A 25,252-nucleotide genomic window follows, 5' to 3' on the forward strand; every position below is an offset into this window, starting at 1 on the left:
CTACTGCTAAAAGGAGCATTTATAAAGTGTCCACTCCCTTACCAGCATGACTTTTCTTGACACATTATGACACAGTGGTGCGCACAATTACATAAAAAGAAAATCAACTGAGCAATAAAGATTCTCTCAAAACAAGCATCCGGCTGTGTCAACCAGTGATTGAAGGTACATACAGTATTGATCAGGACTAAGTATTTACATGAGGCAAAAAAATAAAATACAAGTTTGTATATTGGAAGAAAACGGCAACTTTGCAGACTATTATAATGTTCGGATCAACTCACCTCATTGTAGTGAACATCCTGCATGCCGACATCCTCCATCATTGCAGCCTCCTCATCTACGTTAGGTGTGATCACCTTAAAGGCCGTGCAGCCTTGTTTAAATATACCTGGAGGAACCAAAGGTAATATGAAGAAGCATTTACGTGAACGGCCTTTCTTTATCATTTATATTTTCAGTAAATGAAAAGTCAGCAGCAATATATAACACCCACAAAATTTGATTATACAGCTCAAGATGCTGTCTGCCCACTCAGGTGGACATATCCTTCTATTCCTTTCTCCCTCATGTGTTTATCCAGCTTCCCCTTAAATGCATCTTTTCTATTCGCCTCAACTACTCCTTGTGGGAGCGAGTTCCACATTCTCACCACTCTCTGGGTAAAGAAGTTTCTCCTGAATTCCTTATCGGATTTATTAGTGACTGTCTTATATTTATGACCCCCAGTTTTGGACTCCCCCCACAAGCGGAAACATCTTCTCTATGTCTACCCCAGCGAACCCTTTCATTATTTTAAAGACTGCTACCAGCCTTCTCTTTTCTAGAGAAAAGAGCCCCAGCCTATTCAGTCTTTCCTGATAGTTATAACCTCTCAGTTCTGGTATCATCCTTGTAAATCTAATGATGCTAAATGTACATTAACATCAAATGTAAAGGAATGAAAGCAGTACAAACTAGACAAATAAAAGTTAAAACATTTCAGAGCACATTTTATCCAAAAAATAGTTTGGCGCTGATTTAATAAAAATGAAAGAAGGGAAATAGACTTCCTGAGAATCTGAACCGAGGTTCCAGAGGTGAAAGTTTTGAAAATCACTTGTCAACCTAATGCATTATATTGTTTGTTCCAGTAAGTCTGTTTGTGTATAGGATAGCACATTCTTGTCTGAGGGAACTTCACGTTCAACAAATATGGTATAACCACACCTTACCAAAAACAACTTGCATTTATATAGCGCCTTTAATGTAGTAAAACGTCCCAAGGTGCTTCACAGGAGCGATTATCAAATAAAATTTGACACCGAGCCACATGAGGAGATATTAGGACAGGTGATCAAAAGCTTGGTCACAGAGATAGGTTCTAAGGAGTGTCTTAAAAGGAGGAGAGAGAGGCGGAGAGGTTCGGGGAGGGAATTTCAGAGCTTAGGGCCTAGGCAGCTGAAGGCACGGCCGCCAATGGTGGAGCGATGAAAATCGGGGGATGCGCAAGAGGCCAGAATTGGAGGAACGCAGAGATCTCGGAGGATTGCAGGGCTGGAGGAGGTCACAGAGATGGGGAAGGGCGAGGCCATGGAGGGATTCGAAAACAAGGACAAGAATTTTAAAATCGAGGCTTTGCCGGACCGGGAGCCAATGTAGGTCAGCGAGCACAGGGTGGGGTGATGGGTGAACGGGACTTGGTGCGAGCTAGGATGCGGGCACCAGAGCTTTGGATGAGCTCGAGGGAAACTCAGCAAATTAAAGATGCTATATTCCTAGAAAGACATATCAACAGCAAATTGTCGGGCTTTTCCATTCACTAAATTTTGCAACTTCATTTTCAGGGCATTACTAATACCGAGGTATTCATGAATGCCTGTACAAAATGTTTTAATACAAGTTACACAGGCTGTGTTGCTTCAGAAAATTTCAGCTCAAGAGCGACACCTTATTTTTGATGTACATCAGCAGCTTTTAGTGCTAAGATACCACTTTAATCCCTCACAGTAGCGTGCGATATATCACAAACCTTGCACCATAAAACATGAACATTTTCTTTTAACAGTGAAGTGATTGATGGGGCTGTATAGCACAAAGGCTAACTGCCTTAAATCCGGCTTTTTGCAAATATTTACAAAGCAAATTCTTTGAAGTTATCTGAACTCTGTCTTCCTTACGTAAAACGGTAGATAAATAAGATTAGTGTTTTATAGAGCTCCAAAAAGGCAAATTAATCTGTGGGAAGTAACTGGTGAATAAAATAGGTGCCCAAATTTTGTGCTATGAAAAGCAAAGACTAGAGGGAACATGATGGAAGCATTCAAATTAATAAGGCTCAGGGACGTAAAGGATTTGTCAGGGATATTTGATCTTTGATACATGATAGCAAAACAAAGGGACCCAAATATAATGGGTAGATTCAGGCAGGGTGCAAGAAAACAAAACTTCACCGAGAGGTTGGCTGGCTTTTGGAATATCTCACCGGGCAGGAGATTGTAGAAGACATAGGAACAGGAGGAGGCCATTCAGCCCCTCGAGCCTGTTCAGCCACGATCTGATTGAATGGCGGATCTGTACCTCAGCTCCATTTACCCACCTTTGCTCCATGTCCCACGATACCCTTACCCATCAAAAACACTATCGATCTCAGTCTTGAAAATTTCAATTGACCCCCCCAGCATCCACAGCCTTTTGTGGGACGAGGGTTCCAGATTTCCACTACCGTTTTAGTGAGAGAGTGCGCATCCTGATTTCACTCCTAAATGGCCTAGGGGCAAGTAGCTTATACGTTTTCAAGGTTAAATGGGACAAAATTCTTGAAGAAAAACCCATCATTGGTTACAACTGCTAGGACTGGAGGAAGGCGGACTAAATGGAACTATGGTCTTTTTCAGACCTTTTTCTATGTTCTCATGTTCTATATTTAGTGAGGCGCCTTTATTTGGCAACTGGTAGGTTGAAACAAGGATGTGCACATTATTTTATTAATCTGTTCAGGTTAGTGAATATTTCCTTGTCCAAAGTTATTGTCCTTCAACTTTGCCGCACTCGCACTTTGATGCGAGATAGTCAGCATTCCATCAGTGCACGTCTTTGACCTCCTTACTGATCCAACACTGAGAAAACCAGATTAAATGCAGACTTGCCCTAACACGAGCCTGGAGTCTGTCTGAGTATGTGTGCGTCACTCGATATTTTGTTGAGGGGGTTGCAAAAAAGGAAATAAGATTAGATTTACTTAATTAAAGCTACATGAATCGATGGCCAATAAAGTTGCTGATAACACCTGAAGCGAAATAACTGTTTACATTATCATCTGTGCATTTCTGCAAATACTAAAATAATGGCTGAACTCTGGTCTCAGGCCCGTTTTTATGCCTCAAGTTCCGTTGCACTTAGCACTGAAGATTATAAATTACAATCCTCGAGCAGGGAATACTGTTACACTTCCAGTCCATTGAAATCAGCGGGCAACACCATAATGGTGACGAACGTGCTTACTTGTTCCAGAGATGCAACCTTAGGGAGTTCTCCCCGGTGTCCTGGCCAATATTTATCCCTCAACCAACATCACTAAAACAGATGCTCTGATCATTTATCTTATGGCTGTTTGTGGGACCTTGCTGTCCACAAATTGGCTGCCACGTTTCCTACGTTAAAACAATGACCACACTTCAAAAAGTATTTCATTGTCTGTAAAGCGCTTTGGGACGTCCTGAGGTCATGAAAGGCGCCATATAAATGCAAGTTCTTTCTTGCTTTCAAAGAGGCATCAACACTACCTGAACCAAAGATCGATAGTCTTTCAACAGAACACCACCTGAACCAAAGATCGATAGTCTTTCCAACAGAACACCACCTGAACCAAAGATCGATAGTCTTTCAACAGAACACCACCTGAACCAAAGATCGATAGTCTTTCAACAGAACACCACCTGAACCAAAGATCGATAGTCTTTCAACAGAACACCACCTGAACCAAAGATCGATAGTCTTTCAACAGAACACTACCTGAACCAAAGATCGATAGTCTTTCAACAGAACACCACCTGAACCAAAGATCGATAGTCTTTCCAACAGAACACTACCTGAACCAAAGATCGATAGTCTTTCAACAGAACACTACCTGAACCAAAGATCGATAGTCTTTCCAACAGAACCAGCTTGTTCGCCTTACCTTTCCTTTTGAGATATTCAGCCACAAGCGCCGCTACGTGGACATAGCACATAGCTGCCTGAAAAGAAAAAGAGAGCAATCACTAATCATCAATTAAAATCCAGTTTTACAAAACATATGGCTGAAAAAATAACGCAAAAATAATTAGCTGCAATTGAGCTAATTCGCCTAAAAATTAGCAAAAGTCTACAAACAATCTAGAAAAGAGAAGGCTGAGGGGTGACCTGATAGAGATCTTTAAGGTTATGAAGGGGTTTGATAGGGTAGATGTAGAGAAGATGTTTCCACTTGCGGGGGAGGCCAGAACTAAGGGCCATAAATATAAGATAAATCCAATAGGGAATTGAGGAGAAACTTCTTTGTCCAGAGAGTGGTGAGAATGTGGAATTCGCTCCCACATGGAGTGGTTGAGGCGAATAGAATAGATGCATTTAAGAGGAAGCTGGATAAACACAGGAGGGAGAAAGGAATAGAAGATTATGCTGATGGGGTGAGATGAAGAGGGGTGGGAGGAGGCTCAAGTGGAGCATAAACGCCGGCATGGACCAGTTGGACTCACTGGCCTGTTGCTGTGCTGCAGACTCGATGTAACCTAATTACAAATTGAAGGTGATATCTTGGGAATTGAAAGTATATAAAAAAAAAAGCGGCCTAGTTTTTCCAATCGTAACACCAATGCTAACTCATTAATTTTAACGGTTCAGCATGGTGATCAGGCCAATATTTTTAAGAATCAAACTCCTTCTTACGTTGCCTAGGGAGATTGATTTACACACACTGGGTTGCTTGAGCACAGTGTCAGCTGTGGCTCAGTGGTAGCACTCTCGTTAGAGGGTCGTAGGTTCAGGTCCTACTCCAGAGACTTGAGGGTATAATCTAGGCTGACTCTCCCAGCGCAGTGCTGAGGGAGTGCTGCACTGCGGGAGGCGCCGTCTTTCTGTTGAGACGTTAAGACAAGGCCTCGACTGCTCGACGTAAAAGATTCCACGGCCACTATTTCGAAGAGGATGAGGGGAGTTCTTTCCGGCCAATATTTATCCCTCAATCAACATCACTAAAAAAACAAATTATCTGGTTATTATCACATTGCTGTTTGTGGGACCTTGCTGTGCGCAAATTGGCTGCATCGTTTCCTACCTTACCACACTTCAAAAGTACTTCATTGGCTGTAAAGCGCTTTGGGTCGTCCTGAGGTCGTGAAAGGCGCTGTACAAATGCAAGTTCTTTCTTTCTTCAAACAAGAAAATGACGGTGTGGTTAAATTACCTCAGACAGATCTCCATTCTTGACGTGGATTTTCGCCATGCTGTCCAGCCAGGTTTTCCGCAGCTCGGGAGTGCTGGCGTAGGACTTTGCCAGACTATACTGAAGGTCCACAAGCATTTCTGGATCATTCTCATGCTCCTTCATTTGAGCAGTCGCCATTAGTACTGTGCGAATACGCTTTGTTAGGTCTTTAACCTCAGATGGGAATCCAGTGGACTGTAATAAAGGGAACACTTGCAAGGTCACTTTGTTAACATGGTTTTTTTGCCAAGTCATGTCTTTTGGGTGAGTTACTTATAAAACCTTCTGTGCGTTAATTGCAATGCGAGACCAGAAGAACATTAAATTCCTCATTTAACATACCGTGAAGACAGTGTGGTGAAAGAAATCATGTACGACGAGACATTGATCTTACAAAAACGAACAGAGCATTTTGCTAGATCAACACATAGTAGTGATTGAAACCGAGCACAGCTCCCCTGGGGTATTTTGGTGGTGGGGGTGAGTGGGGGGAAAGGGGGGTAGTGGGGGGAAAGGGGGGTAGTGGGGGGGAAAGGGGGGTAGTGGGGGGGAAAGGGGGGTAGTGGGGGGAAAGGGGGGTAGTGGGGGGAAAGGGGGGTAGTGGGGGGGAAAGGGGGGTAGTGGGGGGAAAGGGGGGTAGTGGGGGGGAAAGGGGGGTAGTGGGGGGAAAGGGGGGTAGTGGGGGGAAAGGGGGGAATTGGGAGGAGTGGGGGGAATTGTGCAAAAAAAAACCCAACAAAATCAACCAGCATTTATTTTTCCTGATCCTTGGGTCTCGATGGAAAGTGCATGTGTTGGGGAGACCAGGACAGGTGCGAGCTTCAGTCTAGTTTCACACCCTAACGAACGGCTACCTGGGCGGTGCCCACCGAAACTCACCACAGCAAGGACCAGTGCCCACAGCAGAAGAAAAAAAAATATTACGGCAGGAAACTAGGAACACAAAAAAAAAAGGCAGTAATTGATGACAGATCGATCAATTAAATAATCATAAGCTGCTCACCTTTACAGCTTTGTCACTATTGGCGCAATTGTTAATAATAGCCAGTGACTGCTGGAATCTCGTCCCTCCAATTCCAACCACATCCGCTATTAATTGACTCACCGCGATGATCACCTACAGAAACCAACACAGTCACTTAGATCCCAAACCAAAAATCGACACAATCTATTTTCCAATGCTCTTATTACAACAGCTTGCATTTGTATAGCGCCTTTAACATAGTAAACCGTCCCAAGGTGCTTCACAGGAGTGTTATCAATCAAAATTTGACATAGAATTACACAGCATTTACAGCACAGAAACAGGCCATTCGGCCCAACTGGTCCATGCCAGTGTTTATGCTCCACACCAGCCTCCTCCCATCCTTCTTCATCTCACCCGATCAACATATCCTTCTGTTCCTTTCTCCCTCATGTGTTTATCCAGCTTCCCCTTAAATGCATCTATGCTATTCACCTCAACTACCCCTTGTGGTAGCGGGTTCCACATTCTCACCATTGTACCACAATCTTTCCAAAACTTGTGCTATTTAAGATGGAACGCATTAACTCTCAGTACTGCCAGAGATAAAGTGCTAAAGCTTTTCCACTTTTCTGGGCAACAGAGTTTTTTTTTATTATTTCCTATTTGAACTATTACTGCCAATTTTACAAAAGTGTGATTTTAATGCTGATGTATAACAGGTTTAAAGATTCATTTACTAGTGCTGAGTTTCTGCAAAGCTTCACTTTCTCCTCCTTAACTAAATTAATATATGGCCTTTTGTAGTAATTTAAGGGGAGGGTTGGTAGCGTTAGGAGCTGCAGCACTTTCAGATTTCAGATATCAAGTTGTTCCAGGTCAGATTCAGCACGATTATATGACAAATGCAGTCTACTCCTCTTAATTCAAAAGGACTTAATTCAAATGATTTGATTCTGGTCTCTGAGCACTGAATTCCCACTTAGCTGTGGTTATTTACACTGCTCAATTTAAATGATTGCATAATTCAAACTTTCAGTGCAAAAAAAACCTGAATTATTCGTGGACTGTTTCATAGGAACAGGAGTAGGCCATTCAGCCCCTCGTGCCTGCTCCGCCATTTGATAAGATCATGGCTGATCTGTGATCTAACTCCATATACCTGCCTTTGGCCCATATCCCCTAATACCTTTTGGTTGCCAAAAAGCTATCTATCTCAGATTTAAATTTAGCAATCAATTGCCGTTTGCGGAAGAGAGTTCCAAACTTCTACCACCCTTTGTGTGTAGAAATGTTTTCTAATCTCACTCCTGAAAGGTCTGGCTCTAATTTTTAGACTGTGCCCCCTACTCCTAGAATCCCCAACCAGCGGAAATAGTTTCTCTCTATCCACCCTATCCGTTCCCCTTAATATCTTATAAACTTCGATCAGATCACCCCTTAACCTTCTAAACTCTAGAGAATACAACCCCAATTTGTGTAATCTCCCCTCGTAACTTAACCCTTGAAGTCCGGGTATCATTCTAGTAAACCTACGCTGCACTCCCTCCAAGGCCAATATGTCCTTCCCAAGGTGCGGTGCCCAGAACTGCTCACAGTACTCCAGGTGCGGTCTAACCAGGGTTTTGTATAGCTGCAGCATAACTTCTGCCCCCTTGTATATGGAGATATAAAGGCCAGCATTCCATTAGCCTTATTGATTATTTTCTGCACCTGTTCATGACACTTCAATGATCTATGTACCTGAACCCTTAAGTCTCTTTGGACAGCCACTGTTTTTAACTTTTTACCATTTAGAAAGTACCCTGTTCTATCCTTTTTCACTCTCCCTCAACAACATCCCGTAGACCAAACCTCAAGTCCCCACCCACAACGCTGAGAAGTTTTCATTTCCCACACCATTCGTTCTTATGGTATCTCAAATGGTCAATTTGGTACCAAACTGGCTACGGGGAGGAGGGAGGGGGAGTTCTGCACTGTGAGCCCCTGCCCCCAGCCTTTACAAGCCCTGCCTGGCCTCCTTTCCATAGCTCGAGCTGGATTTGAGCCTAGGTCACAAAGGTGAAAGAACAGTGTGCTAATGTACTGTGCCAATCTGTATCCCTACGTGTTCTTTTTGAAGTTAAACACAGTGTACCTGAATCCTTTTTACCAGCTGCAAGATCAAAAACACCATTGACAAAAAAAAAATGGGACAATTAATGAACTGCAACCAAGGCAATATCCATTATAGTGGCACAGTTACATTAAGATTTTATTGAAAAGAAACAGTAAGAGAATTCTTTGTCCCTTGCAGCAGTTACCGCAGTCTGGCACATATTCTGACTCCACACGGACAGGCAGGAGTCCCCCCCCTCGTCGATGCAAGAAGCTCCCACATCCATTAATCTGAGTTCAGACACTCACCACAGGGAGAAGTCACTGGAGCAACACTTATTCTATCGCTCCACAGTTTACTGAGGGGTAAAGTACACAACTATAATTCCAGTGAAAGGACAATATCCGCCACAGGGTGAACCATTTTAAATGTCAATCTTGACAATTAAAGAGAAGTCTTTCACAATACAAAATCTTATAGAATCGATATGTTTCTCCGCAAAATAACCTTTCAGGGAAGTTGTACAAACTAGCAACGAGCAAACAATTCTCACTGGGTAATAATATCCATTAAAGGCCAAACTGAAAACGTAAAATCACCCCATAAACAAAACAAAAAGTTCCATTACATCCATGGGATAAGAAAAAAAAACTTTTCAATAACTGATTAAATTATCTTTGCAGCGTTCCTAACCTGAAAACGACGGCACATTGCTGAATTCTACTCTCCAAACACTAAATATATTTGAAAGCACAATGCTGAGACACAGACAGCTTTTTGGAGCTAACAATAATATCATTAGTAATGTGAAAGATTCTAAACCATGTTTGAAACGTTGACAGAATGAATTATAAATATGTATTCACTTCTGTTTGGAATGGCTAAAGAGAACGGAATAAGTGGTTACATTGCAAACGGAAGGGTATTGGCCCAGAGTGGGGCATCTCTCGACGTGCCCTGGCAGTTAGGCTTTCTCCCTCACACTTCAGCTCGAAGATTTTTGTCCTGGAACTTGCTGGAAGTGCGAGCTGATAACCGGGGCGGCAGGAGCATCTGGGACTTTGGTGAACGACGGGACAAACAGTCTATCTCCTTAACCAATGAGATTTAAGGATCGAGAAATAAAACAGAGGAATGACGGAGAAGGAAATAGGGTGAATCGGTGTCAAATTTTGCAGACAGGATTTCCGAGTTGGGATTAGTTTGCTTCTTTGGCAATGCTCTTAGGTCGGACACTGACTACTGTAACGCTCGTGCACCATCGTAAGATACCATGGCTCAAACAATGTTCTTGGACGTGCGTTTGCAACGTTCATAATACAACACTGATTTATAATAATCCGCATTGCAAGCTTACAGAATACCAGCAGAGTCTCCAGTGACATTGCTCACTGAGTTGGAGGAAGCATATCAAGGCCTTGCAGAGGATGTAGAGGAGATTTACTAGAATTGTACCAGGGATGAGGGACTTCAGTTATGTGGAGAGACTGGAGAAACTGGGGTTGTTCTCCTTAGAGCAGTGACGGTTAAGGGGAGATTTAATAGAGGTTTTTGATCAGAGTAAATAAGGAGAAACTGTTTCCACTGGCAGGACGGTCAGTAACCAGAGGACACAGATTTAAGGTAATTGGCAAAAGAACCAGAGGGGAGATGAGGAGAATTTTTTAACGCAGCGAGTTGTTATGATCTGGAATGCACTGCCTGAAAGGGCGGTGGGAGCAGATTCAGCAGTAACTTTCAAAAAGGGAATTGGATATCTATTTGAAACGGAAAATTTTTGCACGGCTATGGAGAAAAAGCTGGGAGTGGGACTAATTGGATAGCTCTTTCAAAGAGCTGGCACAGGCACCATGGGCTGAATGGCCTCCTGTGCTGTATGATTCTAAATCAGGTACAGAAAGAGAAATAAGAGAGAGAAAGAAAAATGAGACGAAGGAAAGGTAAGAAAAAAAAATGAAATTTAAAAAATCTCTAAGAACAATTTATTACCCACAGGAATGAGGCTTCACAGTTTCAGTTGTTCCCTTTGTGGGCCGGAGAGTTTGGTTGGCATTGCAGGAACATAAATCTCCTCATTGAAAGGCCCCTTATGCTGTTAAGTACCAGCCCTAACTTTTTGTGGCGAGTTTAAATGGTAATTAATGCGCAAATGCAGCAATTTCATGAAACTCACGGGGAAGTTGAGGGCGAGATGCCATTTTCGCGAGGCTATTGGCGGGGACGGCGCAAATGGCGGTGATTCGCAACTCACGTAGCATTAAACTCGCCGATATTTTGGCAGCAAAATATGGGCCAATATTGTTTCTGCTTCACCAAACATCCAAATGGAGTTCTTCAACATATAATTAACAAAAAAGAAATCAAGAATATAAGAAATCTATGTTCAAATGGAATCTGTTGTGGTTGTTCTTCTTTGTTCTACAAATTGCCCTTTGGTAGTCCAACATCCCCAAGCCCAACTCCAAATGGGCCGTCCCCTTTGTCGCAATAACTTCTGATAGATCATTTGGGAATATATTTTAGTGTGAATATTTGAGGGGGGGGGGGGCGGGGAGGAGGAAGAGAACTTGATTTCTGTTGACGTTGGAAATGACCATTTCAAGGGACTGGTTCCAACTAATTCTAAAGGGGTTAAATAATGAGGACAGGTTGCATAGACTAGGCTTGTACTCCCTCGAGTATAGAAGATTAAGGGGTGATCTAATTGAGGTGTTTAAGATGATTAAAGGATTTGATAGGGTAGATAGAGAGAAACTATTTCCTCTTTTGACCAGTCCAGGACAAGGGGGCATAACCTTAGAATTAGAGCCAGGCTGTTCAAGGGGTGATGTCAGGAGGCACTTCTTCACACAAAGGATGGTGGAAATCTGGAACTCTCTCCCCCAAAATGCTGTTGAGGCTGGGGGTCAAATGAAAATTTCAAAATGATTTTTTGACAGGTTTTTTTTTTGTTCGGTAAGGGTATTAACAGGTTACTGGACCAAGGAGGGTAGATGGAGTGCAGGTACAAATCAGCCAGGATCTCACTGAATGGCAGAACAGGCTCGAGGGGCTGAATGGTCTACCCCTGTTCCTATAAACAATTCATCAAACCCTGTCTCTCTGTTGATTTGTCTCAGTTTGGGTAAGTTGGTAGAACACTTCCTTCAAAGTTTGAACGCTGTGGATTAATACACCACTGCACACGTCAGCATATAATTTAGGCTGACAGCCCAGTGCAGAACCGAGGGCGTGTCGCATTGTGGAGACGTTGTTGTCTTTCAGATGAGATGGTTAAGTCAAGAGCCCATCTCCTTGCTCAGGTGGACGTAAATGACCTCAGGGCACGGCTCTCTCCCGGTGTTCTGGCCAACTAATCATCTCACAACTAAAACCACCAAAAAAACACATCAAAATGGTCCGTTGTCTTGTCGGCCCTTGCTTTGTGCAAATCTGCTGCCACATTTGCCTAAGTAACAGTAAGGACTGGCCTTCAAAAAGTAATTCATTGGCTGTAAAATCCTTTGCGACATCCTGAGAGTGTAAAAGACGCTGTCTAAATGCAATTTCTTATCTTGCTTAATTTGGTGTAGGACAATCAAGTGAAGACGAGCCAATGATACGTTTTGAAGATAAAGAAATTGGGTATTTGCTGGGCATTTTCTGAAAAGAAACCAATGAATTTAACAGTAGAAAGCCAAGTTTATTTTATCATGGAATCATACAGCACAGGAGGTGGCCATTCGGCCCATCGTACTTGTGCCGGCTTTCTGAAAGAGCTATCCAGTTAGTCCCGCTCCCCTGCTCTTTCCCCCTAGCCCTGCAAAATCTTTCCTTTTTAAGTCTATATCCAATTCCCCCTTTGATATTTACTATTGAATCTGCTTCCACCGCCCTTCCAGGCAATTTCTTCGACGACACTGACCTGCAAGTGAGTTCTCACAAAGGATTTTCTTCGTGTCCATTCAAAATTGTTCCTCATTAAGAAATAAAGGAGCGTAGATGCGTCACTTCGGATTGTGCTCAGTTTGGAGTTACAGCATTTCAAAATTTCATAGCACAATGCTGCACACATATCAGCTCTTCCTTCGAAGAATGTGGACGGAAACTGAAAAATAAAAATGACCCCAGCAGGTTTTGTGCAAATCTAGACAAACTTGTAGAATTGCAAAAGGGGGGAAAAAAATGAAGTGACTTTCTCACCTTGTATACGAGGTTTCTCAGAGCAGCAAAGACGCACTTCAGCGCGGTTTCCGACTGGTTGATTTGGACAAAGCAGAGGAGAACATCGAAAACCTTCTTCATTAATGGGTTGTGTCCGTGGTCAGCAAGAAGCTGGCTCTAAAAGAGGAAAGCAGGTCAGAGGCTGCAACTTCAGATCAGTCAGTCAATCAGCTGCAAACATGGCCCTGGTTGGACAAAACTTCACCAGATTTCTGTTAGTTGATAGAACAAGTGACTGGGGTTGTGTTCCTCAGCATTTTGAATAGAGAATACAGTATGAAGGGGTTTTGATAGAGTAAATGAGGAGAAACTGTTTCCACTGGCAGGAGGGTCGGTAACCAAAGGGCACAGGTTTAAGATAATTGGCAAAAGAACCAGAAGGGAAGATTTTTTAAAAAAAATGCAGTGAGTTGTTATGATCCGGAATGCACTGCCTGAAAGGGAGATGGAAGCAGATTCAGTAGTAATTTTCAAAAAGGGAACTGGACATAAACTTGAAGGGAAAACATTTTTGAGCCATGGGAAAAGAGCTGGGGAGTGGGACTAATCGGATAGCTCTTTCGAAGAGCCGGCACTGGCACGATGGGCCGAACGGCCTCCTTCTGGGCTGTATGATACCATGAATAAGTTACGCAAGGATGGACAGTAAATTTAAAATCAATACTTCTGGACTATGTGTGCAGTTTTGGTCTTCCTATTCCAAAAAAGGATGTTCAGTTATTGGAGGGGGAACAGGGAAGGGCTACGTTTTGATTCTACAACCTAAGGAAATGTATGAGGGAAGATTGCCGACCCTGTGACTTTTCTCTCTTGAAAAGATAAGGGGATATGATAGACGTGTTTAAAATTATTAAAGGTTTGGACCAATTCACGTAATCTTAACCCTGTTAAACATACCTCCAGACTCTAGAAAAGAGAAGACTGAGAGGTGACCAGATTGAGGTCTTTAAGATTATGAAAGGGGTTCGATAGGGTCGACGTAGAGAAGATGTTTCCATTTGTGGGGGGAGTCCAAAACTAGTGGCCATAAATATAAGACAATCACTAATAAATCCAATAAGGAATTCAGGAGAAACTTCTTTGCCCAGAGAGTGGTGAGAATGTGGAACTCGCTACCACAAGGAGTGGTTGAGGCGAATAGCATAGATGTATTTAAGCGGATGTTGGATAAACACGAGGGAGAAAGGAATAGAAGGATATGTTGATGGGGATGGATGAAGAGGGGTGGGAGGAGGCTCATGTGGAGCATAAAGAGCGGCACGGACTAGTTGGGCCGAATGGCCTGTGTCTGTGCTCTAGGCTTTATTTAACTCTATGTGTTAAGAGTAAGTGAAAGGATTGGTAGATGGGTTTGTGTCACTGCACTGTTAGCTTTGGAGATTGGAAAGTACACAGACCCATTTCAAATAGACAAATTGGCATCCATAACACGTGAATAATCATACCTTAAAAACATGTGTGAACAAAGCCATCCTATCCAGAACCGTGAGACACACCTCTGTCGCGATGTTTGCCTCGAGGAGTGACTGATGAAGAACATCTGCATCAGAATGGCCATAGCCTAATTAAAGAGAGCAAGACCGTCTTTACCACATCTGCCAACATTCAATACCGCTGGAGCAATTAAAATCCACTTACAGATTATATAATGATGTTTTACCTTAAAAAGAAGCAAGCAGGTGTTAATTTCAAATAAGACTGTTGCTTTAGCTGGCTTGTGCTGATTGTACAAATACTCTTATGTGACTAAGCTTTCCTTTCCCTTCTAAATCCAAACAAGCAGTGAAGAGATACCATGGTCTTATGTACAAGTTACTGAGTCTGCAGCACAGAAACAGGCCATTCGGCCTATCTACTCCATACGAGCCTCCTCCCACCCATCTTCACCCAACCCTATCAGTATAACCTTCTATTACTTTCTCCCTCGTGCGTTTATCTAGCTTCCCCTTAAACACATCTCTGCTATTCATCTCAACTACTCCTTGTGGGAGCGAGTTCCGCATTCTCACCACTCTCTGGGTAAAGAAGTTTCTCCTGAATTCCTTATTGGATTTATTGGTGACTCTCTTATATTTATGGCCCCTAGTTTTGGTCTCCCCCCACAAGTGGAAACATCTTCTCTATGTCTACCCTATCGAACCCTTTCATAATTTTAAAAGGCCTCAGCCTTTCTTTTCTAGAGAAAAGGGCCCCAGCCTGTTCAGCTTTTCCTGACAAAGTATATCCCCTCATTTCTGGTACCATCCTGGAGAACCTTTTTTTTCACTTTCTCCTGTGCCTCGCACGCTTTCTTGAATGATGTTATGCTGCATTTACTTTAGAATATGGACCCTCAATGGAGGAGGCAAATAACAAAGACATTTTGCACTTATACATATATCAGCTGACAGCCTTCCCCATAACACCGTGTCTAAGGTTCACCATTTGGCTACTTTCTTTTTCACTCAAGGAGGCAGAAATGGACTTCGACACAGACTGTATCGATATTTCTATTTAATTGATAACCAGTGCTATTTTCCTACAAAGACTGGATACATCAAGGTAAGTGAGGTGGAGACTGAGAACGGAGAGAATTTCTTTCAAAGAATGAAGAAGTTGTCAAATGAGGATAAATACCCAGAATGAGCTCCTGGATTCTCTCCCTAAACCTCTCTACCTCCTTTAAGACGCTCCTTAAAGCCCACCCCTTTGAGCCAAATAAGGAGATATTAGGACAGGTCTTGGTCAGAGTCAAATTTTGTTTGATAACTCTCCTGTGAAGCGCCTTGGGACGTTTTACTCTGTGAAAGGCACTGTATAAATGCAAGCTGTTGCTGTTTTTGTAAATACAGATCCACTGATCTCAAACTGTGCAATTTTTGCTACTGCCTTCAAGTATTTGACTAATGTGGAAAGTATCAATAGATTAAAAAAAACCTCAAAATATCTGACAATCGCAATTTTCAACAGTCATGAGAATCACTCGCCCTGCTTGTTCTCGGATTCATAGAGCGACTGCTCTGAAACGCTGGTTTCTCAAGCTGAACCTCTGGAGTTGTTTATTCGCTGTTTATCACCAACAGCTCCAGGTGGTCCTATTTCTGAGACGGGGAAACTCACTACTTGGGGCAGCATTTATTTCTGTGGCTAAAGATGCTCTGTTCGAGGAGTTTACCACTTTACTGTCTATTCCTGTCATGCGATTTGGTGCTTTTGGTATCAGTGCCCATATTTGCAAGTTTAACTTTTTTTTTTGAGGTTTTGGGGGGGGGGGGGAAGTGGGGTTAAGAAATTGAAGAAGAACTGGATAAAAGTAAGTCTTGAGGAAACAAACTTCTCGAGAGTATTACCACCTGTAGGATCAACATCAACCAGTGGGTGGCGACGCTTGGGTTCTTGCAAGTCGCGTCAGTTTGGTCCATAACAATGAGACTCACAAGAGAGCGATACTTGGCCTCCGAAGGCCAAACCCTGACTGAGGTCAAATTTACATAGGAACAGGAGGAGGCCATTCAGCCCCTCGAGCCTGTTCCACCATTCAGTGAGATCGTGGCTGATCTGTGTCTCAACTCCATCTACCCACCTTGGTTCCCTAACCCTTAATACCCTTACCCAACAAAAATCTATCAATCTCAGTTTTGAAATTTTCAATTGACCCCCCAGCCTCAACAGCTTTTTTGGGGGGGAAGAGAGTTCCAGATTTCCACTCCCCTTTGTGTGAAGAAATGCCTCCTGACATCACCCCTGAACGGCCCAGCTCTAATTTTAAGGTTACGCCTCGTCGCCCTGGACTCCCCCCACCAGAGGAAATAGTTTCTCTCCATCTACCCTATCAAATCCTTCAATCAATCATCTTAAATGTCACGTGTACATGTTTGGTGAAAGAGCAATCAGGCTTTATGGCTGAGCAGCATGATGCCCCTTACTGTGCAGTTTAACAAGGTACTAGGACCAACGAGGAGAAAATAAAAAGATCAGGGAGTTTAAAGAAATAGAACATAATGATAATTATTCAATATTTGATCTTTTCCAGTGTAAAACGTTCACTCAAAACTCACCCCTCATAGAATTGAATCATTACTCAAAAAAAATGAAAATTAATTTACCTGAAATTTAAACATCCCCTTGAAAGAAATACTCTCTTCAAGCTCTCCTTTGGTCTCAGAACATGCATATTGTAACAAAAAGATTCCAGTTGATGTTTGTATGAAATAAGCTGGAGCAGAGGTTACCAAACTGGGAGGCAGCAGTGGGGGGGGAACGACGCTCGCTGGATCTCGCCAACAGGTCATGCCTGCGATATGTATTTGTCGATCAGTGGTGCTGTAACTCTCCCCTGAACCCCTCAGACTGATTCCCAACTCCCCAAAACTTGGGCATCCCAACCCTTGCAAACAGGTCCAGCTTACGGGCATTTTCAATACTTAGCAGTTGAAATGTGTTTCTCTCAAGTTAACGAAAAGTTGTTTGCCTTCTGGTCTGTACCTCTACCCCAGTTCTGTTCAGTCTTTCCTGATGGTTTATAGCCTCGCAGTTCTTAAATAAACTAATTTAAATTCACAACTTTTTGCCCTGCTTGGATTTTATGTTGCTGCTGGCTTGATGACATCTTTAAATGAGAGACAAATTAATAATGGCTTTCGCACAGTGACTACACTTCAAAAGTACTCCATTGGCTGTAAAGTGCTTTGGGATGTCGTTATCCCTTGACCCAAGCTGGAAATGTAAATGTGCGGGGATGTTACGGGAACCAGATTCAGTTGTACCTCCGTAACATCGCCCGTCTCCGTCCCTGTCTCAGCTCATCATCTGCTGAAACCCTCCATCCATGCCTGTGTTACCTCTAGACTCGACTATTCCAAAGCTTTCCTGGCCGGCCTCCCACCCTAAACTTGATCTCATCCAAAACTCTGCTGCCCGTATCCTAACTCGCACCAAGTCCTGTTCACTCATCACCCCGCCCCGTGCTCGCTGACCTACATTGGCTTCCGGTACGGGAATGCCTCGATTTTTAAATTCTCAACCTCGTTTTCAAATCCCTCCCTGGCCTCGCCCCTCCCTATCTCTGTAACCTCCTCCAGCCCTACAACCCTCCGAGATCTCTGCGCTCCTCCAATTCTGGCCTCTTGCGCATCACCGATTTTCATCGCTGCACCATTGGCGGCCGTGCCTTCAGCTGCCCAGGCCCTAAGCTCTGGAATTCCCTCCCTAAACCTCTCCGCCTCTCTCTCCTCCTTTAAGTCACTCCTTAAAACCTACCTCTTTGACAATCTTTTGGTCGCCTGTCCTGATATCTCATGCGGCTCGGTGTCAAATTACGTTTGAAAATCGCTCCTGATACGCGCCTTGGGACTACGTTAATGGCGCTATATAAATGCAAGTTGTTGCTATTTCCACACTAATGTTAATTACCCCAAAAATACTGTTTCTTAAAAAAAAGGGGAGTGCATATAGGTCGTGATTTTCCGAAGGGTAGGGAGGGGAAACAACAAAAGATGTTTGGGAACCTCTGTCCTAGAGAGTCAGAATCGTAGCAATAGGAAAACCAATGATGTAACCTTGTTGAGTCTTACCATTGTCTACAGAAATTCCAAGTACACTGGATAGCTTTCTTACACTGGAAACAGAGATAAGGTCATTTTGTTACAAGTTTCTCGTCACCAGCACACAGTCTTTACACGGACCCACATTCCTTTTGGCTTTAAATCAGAGTCTGATCAGAAAATAATAACGGCACAAATTCTTTCCCCAGTTTGTGTATATTGAATAAAATATTATAAATGCTACCAGTATTCAAGGTGACGATCCCTACCCATTTGAAGGAGTGGAGCTTGATTATCTGAACCACATTTTAATTCAATACATCAATCTTTCACAGTACTGAAAAAATTAATGGTTTTTGAAGTTTTATATATACTGAGCACATTGTTTATATTTAGGGAAAACAACTGAGAAGTGTGCGAGAATTGACTTTTCAAGTTATGGCGATTTGTAACTCACTGCGTGTCTTTTCATCCCCCGAACTTGCTGGCCCATTTGCGCATGAATAACGGCCTGTGTCGTTAACACACCGTTACTTTTGCAGCAAGATTCGGGCCATAATTCTGGTCTCTAACTGTTGGCCTGTATATATTTCTGTTCTGGCGCATCTACAAGTTACATCAATCTGACAGCTGTGGGGTATTTAAACATAGAAAGAAGATTCTGAGGAACATTTGAACTTCCGCTATACAAAAAAAAAACTTTTCTTTAATAGACATGGCCGTAGATTTAAAGTGAAACTTTTTGTCTTGGGGACACTTCTCCACCAAGGCAGAACAATACCTGATGGTCAGGTGACACCACTGAATGTTAGATTTCTCCATGAAAGATTCCACTACACTGTTGAAACGATTAACAGCTACCTATGTTGTTAAACTAATAATGTAGATTGAAGGTACAGATACTTGTTAAAGAGACTGAATCCTGGAGTGGAACCTGGACCGTATAAAACTTAAAAACTGCCCGACATTTATAATTATTATGAAGGGGTTTTGATGAGTAAATGAGGAGAAACTTTTTCCACTGGCAGGAGGGTCGGTAACCAGAGGACACAGGTTTAAGATAATTGGCAAAAGAACCAGAGGGGGAGATGAAGAGAACTTTGCAAGTTGTTCTGATCTGGAATGCGCTGCCTGAAAGGGCGGTGGAAGTAGATTCAATAATAACTTTCAAAAGGGGAAAATTGGATAAATACTTGAAAAGGACAAATTTGCAGGGCTGTGGGGAAAGTGCGGGGGGAGTGGGACTAATTGGATAGCTCTTTTCAAAGAGCACAATGGGCCAAATGGCCTCCTTCTGTGCTGTACGATTCTACGAATAAAATGTGGTTTTAACAACAGCAAATAAGCGTTTCGGATCTACTTTCCGTGGATGTATTAGAAAGGCCCAGTAACCAATTCACAACGCTCTCTTACTCAACACCAATAAATACCTTCAGCTACAATGTCAGTTTTCTGGAAGAAATATAACTGACCATTAATATGTATTGATCGGGTAATATAAATGACCTTTTATGGGCATGGGTGCGGTCAAAGACTATGATTATGAATTTGCAAAATGTTGTAAATAATCAGGCTCCAATTAAAACATTTCCTTTTGAGACACAAAACAGATCTTTTCCCCCCCCAATTTCCTTCGGCAGATATTGCTTCAGTCAATAAGGAATGTGAAAGTCGGTGACCGTGCTCTGGGGGTGGTCTGCATAGTCTGTAGAAAGGAGGATTTGTGTTTTTATCCGTGAGGCAAAGGTCACTGATAAAGGCACCCTTGGTACTACGAGACTTACTGTGGTTAAAAGTGTAAGAATTATCCAGGCTGCTGAGTTGCTGCAATCTGGCATGCATCATTCCTGCTCTATTGCGAGGAACAGGTAAAGTCTGAGCTTTCCTTTCATGTGCAATACTGATGGGTCCTAACCCCTCTTGGTTCCTGCAAGATGGGGAAATGGGACAGAGCAACGGTTAACGTCAGCACATTGCCGCAAAAAGCTAAGAGTTAGTAAAGCATTTGACGTTGCTTTATTGCGTGTCATATAGAGGCTAAACTGGTTAGTTTATCTACATTTCCAATTTTAGCTACTTCAGGCCCGAAGACATTAATAAAAAAAATGTAACCATTTAAAATGGCGACATTTACGCATGTCAATTTTTCAAAAAGCAAGAAATCTTTTGGAAGCCGCATTTCTTACAATTAAAAATCAATTGGGCCGCAGAAACAATTTTACGGATTCACGATACAGATCGCGTGCTCAACTCTATTAAAGTGCACTAAGAAATGTGAAGCTATGATGGTCACACAGCAAGCAAGCACAAGCAAAGAAGCATGCTTTCTAGTGAATAAGTATGAGCAAGTTAACAGCAACATTAAAAAATGAAAAGCGGTCTCTTCAATTGAATTTCTACACCTGCGTATAGAAATTCTCGAACACCACTGGCAAAACAAACAGCAAAACACAAGGAAACGGAGGCACAAAATAATCTTTCATGCTATGCAAGCAAATACCCACATCTTACCCAGCAAGAGGGGAGGAGCCATACACAATTACTTTTTTTTTTAAAAAGAACTTGTCAGCGTACAGGTGTGAAACAGAAAAATAAAAAGAGTAATTTGTGTTAGGAGTAAACGGTGAGTTCATTGCTTCATACCACCACCAGAGCTCATTACAGAAACCAGAAACAGGTTAGTTTGTGAAAAAATTACTAGAAAATTTAACCAACAAAATAAAAAAGGTTAAATTAAAATAGTTGCATAAAATTAACAAAACGCAATTCCTATTAGTCCATCGAAAAGAAAGCTTCACAATTTTAAAATTACACAGGCTGTTGAAAAAGGGTAGTCAACTTTCTAAGCGAACGAACAGCATTCTGCAAATTAATTCAGCACCACACTTTTATTAGCATCGTAGGGTCGGTATAAAACTAGCGAACTGAAAGCAGGATTTTCCCACGTGCTTTTGGGTTTATTATTTCTGCAGTTCCCGAGTCCCAGTGACGTAGCGCTCACTTATCAGAGGCTGAACTTGGATCGATACCCTGCAGAAATGGACACGAAATACAATCCCCAAAACTTGTCCACGTTTAAAACGGGCAGTCGCTTATATTGGCTGAACAGTAATGACTATTATCCATTTGCACTAACACCAATTTCCAAGTGGCCGGTTATAGCACAGGAACAGGAGTAGGCCATTCAGCCCCTCGAGCCTGTTCCGCCATTCAATTAGATCGTGGCTGATCTGCATCGTAACTCCATCTACCTGCCTTGGTTCTGTAACCCTCAATACCCATTCCTAGCAAAAATCAGTTCTGAAATTTTCAATTGAACAGCATCTCAAGCCTGCCGTTTATTTCGGGCAGAAACAGCCGTGTTTACTCACTAGTTTCCACCAAATGTGTTAAAAGAAAATCTGTCAATCTTTTTTAAAAAAAAAGTATGTGCTTTTGAAAAAAAGCACTTTTTATTTTCACCTCTTGAAATTATGGCCCTGTGAAACTAATGATGGGCGCACACACTGTGCAAAGCTCAAAGCATTGAAAGTGACTGTGAGTTACTGCTGTGAGTACTAAACAGTGCTGGGTAAACTCGCTAAGAGTCTGCAAAGGCTCGCATGAAACAACTGCACATGTAAACTTTTTTTTAAATTTATTCGCTCATGGGATGTGGGCATCGCTGGCGAGGCCGGCATTTATTGCCCATCCCTAATTGCCCTCGAGAAGGTGGTGGTGAGCCGCCTTCTTGAACCGTTGCAGTCCGTGTGGTGACGGTTCTCCCACAGTGCTGTTAGGAAGGGAGTTCCAGGATTTTGACCCAGCGACGATGAAGGAACGGCGATATATTTCCAAGTCGGGATGGTGTGTGACTTGGAGGGGAACGTGCAGGTGGTGTTGTTCCCATGTGCCTGGTGCTCTTGTCCTTCTAGGTGGTAGAGGTCGCGGGTTTGGGAGGTGCTGTCGAAGAAGCCTTGGCGAGTTGCTGCAGTGCATCCTGTGGATGGTACACACTGCAGCCACAGTGCGCCGGTGGTGAAGGGAGTGAATGTTTAGGGTGGTGGATGGAGTGCCAATCAAGCGGGCTGCTTTATCTTGGATGGTGTCGAGCTTCTTGAGTGTTGTTGGAGCTGCACTCATCCAGGCAAGTGGAGAGTATTCCATCAAACTCCTGGCTTGTGCCTTGTAGATGGTGGAAAGGCTTTGGGGAGTCAGGAGGTGAGTCACTGGGGTTGTTCTCCTTAGATTAGAGAAGGTTAAGGGGAGATTTAATGGAGGTGTTCAAAAATCATGAAGGGTTCTGATAGAGTAAATAAGGAGAAACCGTTTCCACTGGCAGGAGGGTCGATAACCGGAGGACACAGATTTCAGATAATTGGCAAAAGAGCCAGAGGGGAGATGAGAACATTTTTCTTTTTAATGCAGCGAGTTGTTATGATCTGGAAGGCGCTGCCTGAAAGGGCGGTGGAAGCAGATTCAATAGTAACTTTCAAAAGGGAATTGGATAAATACTTGAAGGGAAAAAATATGCAGGGCAATGGGGAAAGAGCAGGGCGAGTAGGACTAATTGGATAGCTCTTTCAAAGAGCCAGCACAGGCACGATGGGCCGAATACCTCCATCTGCGCCGTATCATGCCATGATTAAGAGCTGATCACTTGGTTATTCTTGCATAAAATCTTGGACAGGAAATCTTTTAAACATTTCATCGATAATTTATCGTACAGAACGATATTTCTCTGATTTTGGAGGTGGTAAAAGAACTTAAAAGGATTTTTGTCAAATGTTTATGTTAATAACTGTTCGTCTAGACTACATCCGGCCATCAATGCTATTTGTGAAATGGTTTTTTATTTTATTAACACTACCCCGTTATTCTGGCCATCGTGTAAAGTGGGCAAATCGTACGCCCACTATAAAGGGTGGGGACTGTAATTTCATATCTTTTTACATGTTGCCTATTTGCAGAGTGTGGGAGCAAACAATAGCTCTCTAATGGAAGATAATTACAGGTAACAAAAGATGCTAATCAAGTTTGTAAAAAGCACGTGGGAAGAATTAACTTAAATCCCTCTTGTCCGAACAAGGAAAATACATGATAAAACCAACATGTCTCATTTGGTACCAGTGCTTTCTGATAAGAAAAATATACTGAATTGTATACTTACAACAAACACCAAATGTCACTGCTCATATATAAAGGTCAAAAGGCTCCGGGATGATTTACTCTAATCAGTACAAAGTATTCAGGACTGCATCCGGGATACAAGCCCATGTGCACAGCGGGAGTGCTGCACTGTCGGAGGTACCGCCTTTTGGATGAGGCGTTAAACAGAGACCTCGTCTGCACTCTCAGGGAGACGTAAAAGATCTCATAGCCACTACTGAAAGAAGAGCAGGGGAGTTCTCCACGGAGTCCTGGCCAATACTTATCGCTCAACCAACATCACTAAAATAGAGATTATCTGGTCATTATCACATTGCTGTTTGTGGGATCTTGCTGTGCGCAATTTGGCTGCCGCGTTTCTTATGTTACAATACAGTGGCTACACTTCAAAAATACTTCATTGGCTGTAAAGCTCTTTGGGACGTCCTGAGATTGTAAAAATGCAAATGTTTCTTTCTTTTCCCAAATTGAAGAATTTAAAGAAACACGGATTAACATTTCTGAATAATGAAATGAATACGAATCAGCAACAGTACCTTGCTATGTATCGTTTCCCCATATATCTGAACTGATGAAGACAGACTCTGTGGAGAAGGGAGATATATTCAGCGCAGTATTAAATATGTAACAAAAACTATTATCATTTTCACCAGTTGTTTTCAGAATTAAATTGGCTTAAACAGAATTGTAAACAGGAAATAACACATTGTCACCAACAATAAATATACTATAATTCTACACATACAATGGTTAAACAATTTAGTTTTATTAAAAGAACCAGCGGTGAGATGAGGAGAATTTAAAAAAAAATACAGCGAGTTGTTCTGATCTGGAACGCGCTGCCTGAAAGGGCGGTGGAAGCAGATTCAATAATAACTTTCAAAAGGGAATTGGATAAATACCTGAAAAGGAAAAAAGTGCAGGGCTATGGGGAAAGAGCAGAGGGAGTGGGTCTAACTGGATAGCTCTTTCAAAGAGCTCGCACAAGCACTATGGGCCGAATGGCCTCCTCCTGTGCTTCTCGGGTTATCGCAAGATATACTGGCACGGTTTCAGTGCTAATGTTCAAATACACTCACTCTAAGATTGTAAAAAAGTCCATCACTTCGGGTGTAGAAGCCTTGTTCCAGTAAGTAATCAGCGCATCTACAAAAAAAAAGTTTCATGTTATTCCATCAAGCCGACAGTTCTACTCTTGTAAAATTGCATGGATTTGACACCCAACTTTCCCAGTGCTCATTGCTTTCCTTTTGGGATTTGGAACAGGTCTGAATTAACTCATGCCCTGAAACTATTCCCAACACGATACGTTCAGGTACAGACCACTGAACCGACCGCAGAGTCTGCCCTTCTCTTGAAGAGTATCCAGCAAGACATGTCGCACAACGGGATGGTTCAAGAACGGTCAAAAACGGCCAGCCCTCCGCTGAAAAGGTTGCACTGTCGCCAGGAATCAAACCTACAGCCAAGGATTTAGGGAAACTTAAGTTGTACTTTTCAGCTATTTACTACTATGTATTTGTCTTCTCACTGCTCTTGACAGTGACAAGGGGGGTCAGGATGACCTCTGGGAACACAAGTAACTTTTAACTTCATCTACCTCGTTTTTTGATGAGGCACTTTACAACCTTCCGACCTCAACGCTGATTTCAACAACTTCAGATCAAATCCACCGCTCCCATTTTCTCGGACAGCAGGTACTGGTAACGGTTCTGCTCTGACAGAGATACTGGCCATAATCTTACGATCCTTCTCAGGTACGGGGGGTGGTGCCAGAGGACTGGAGAATTGCAAATGTTACATCCTTGTTCAAAAAAGGGTGCAAGGATAAACCCGGCAACTACAGGCCGGTCAGTTTAACCTCGGTGGTG

At 42.7% G+C, this 25,252-nt stretch overlaps 1 protein-coding gene across 4 annotated transcripts in view; it reads right to left on the reverse strand.

Annotated features, from left to right (window-relative positions):
* Positions 1-25,252, reverse strand: part of LOC137323127 (dedicator of cytokinesis protein 9-like) — a 260,881-nt gene that overhangs the window by 35,527 nt on the left and 200,102 nt on the right. For 2 of the 4 annotated variants that reach the window (XM_067986588.1, XM_067986586.1), the window contains exons 36-45: positions 24,461-24,527; positions 23,918-23,965; positions 18,264-18,307; positions 14,157-14,272; positions 12,691-12,828; positions 12,413-12,595; positions 6,450-6,563; positions 5,426-5,641; positions 4,160-4,217; positions 285-391 (exon numbers count right to left, since the gene is read on the reverse strand). In XM_067986588.1, coding sequence (XP_067842689.1) covers positions 285-391; positions 4,160-4,217; positions 5,426-5,641; positions 6,450-6,563; positions 12,413-12,595; positions 12,691-12,828; positions 14,157-14,272; positions 18,264-18,307; positions 23,918-23,965; positions 24,461-24,527 — 1,091 coding nt within the window. Of the gene's footprint in view, positions 1-284; positions 392-4,159; positions 4,218-5,425; positions 5,642-6,449; positions 6,564-12,412; positions 12,596-12,690; positions 12,829-14,156; positions 14,273-18,263; positions 18,308-20,017; positions 20,161-23,917; positions 23,966-24,460; positions 24,528-25,252 lie in introns of all 4 variants that reach the window. The other 2 variants (XM_067986585.1, XM_067986584.1) reach the window with 1 other exon arrangement.

The sequence above is a fragment of the Heptranchias perlo genome, chromosome 6 (assembly GCF_035084215.1).
Source record: "Heptranchias perlo isolate sHepPer1 chromosome 6, sHepPer1.hap1, whole genome shotgun sequence".
Classification (NCBI taxonomy): Eukaryota; Metazoa; Chordata; class Chondrichthyes; order Hexanchiformes; family Hexanchidae; genus Heptranchias; species Heptranchias perlo.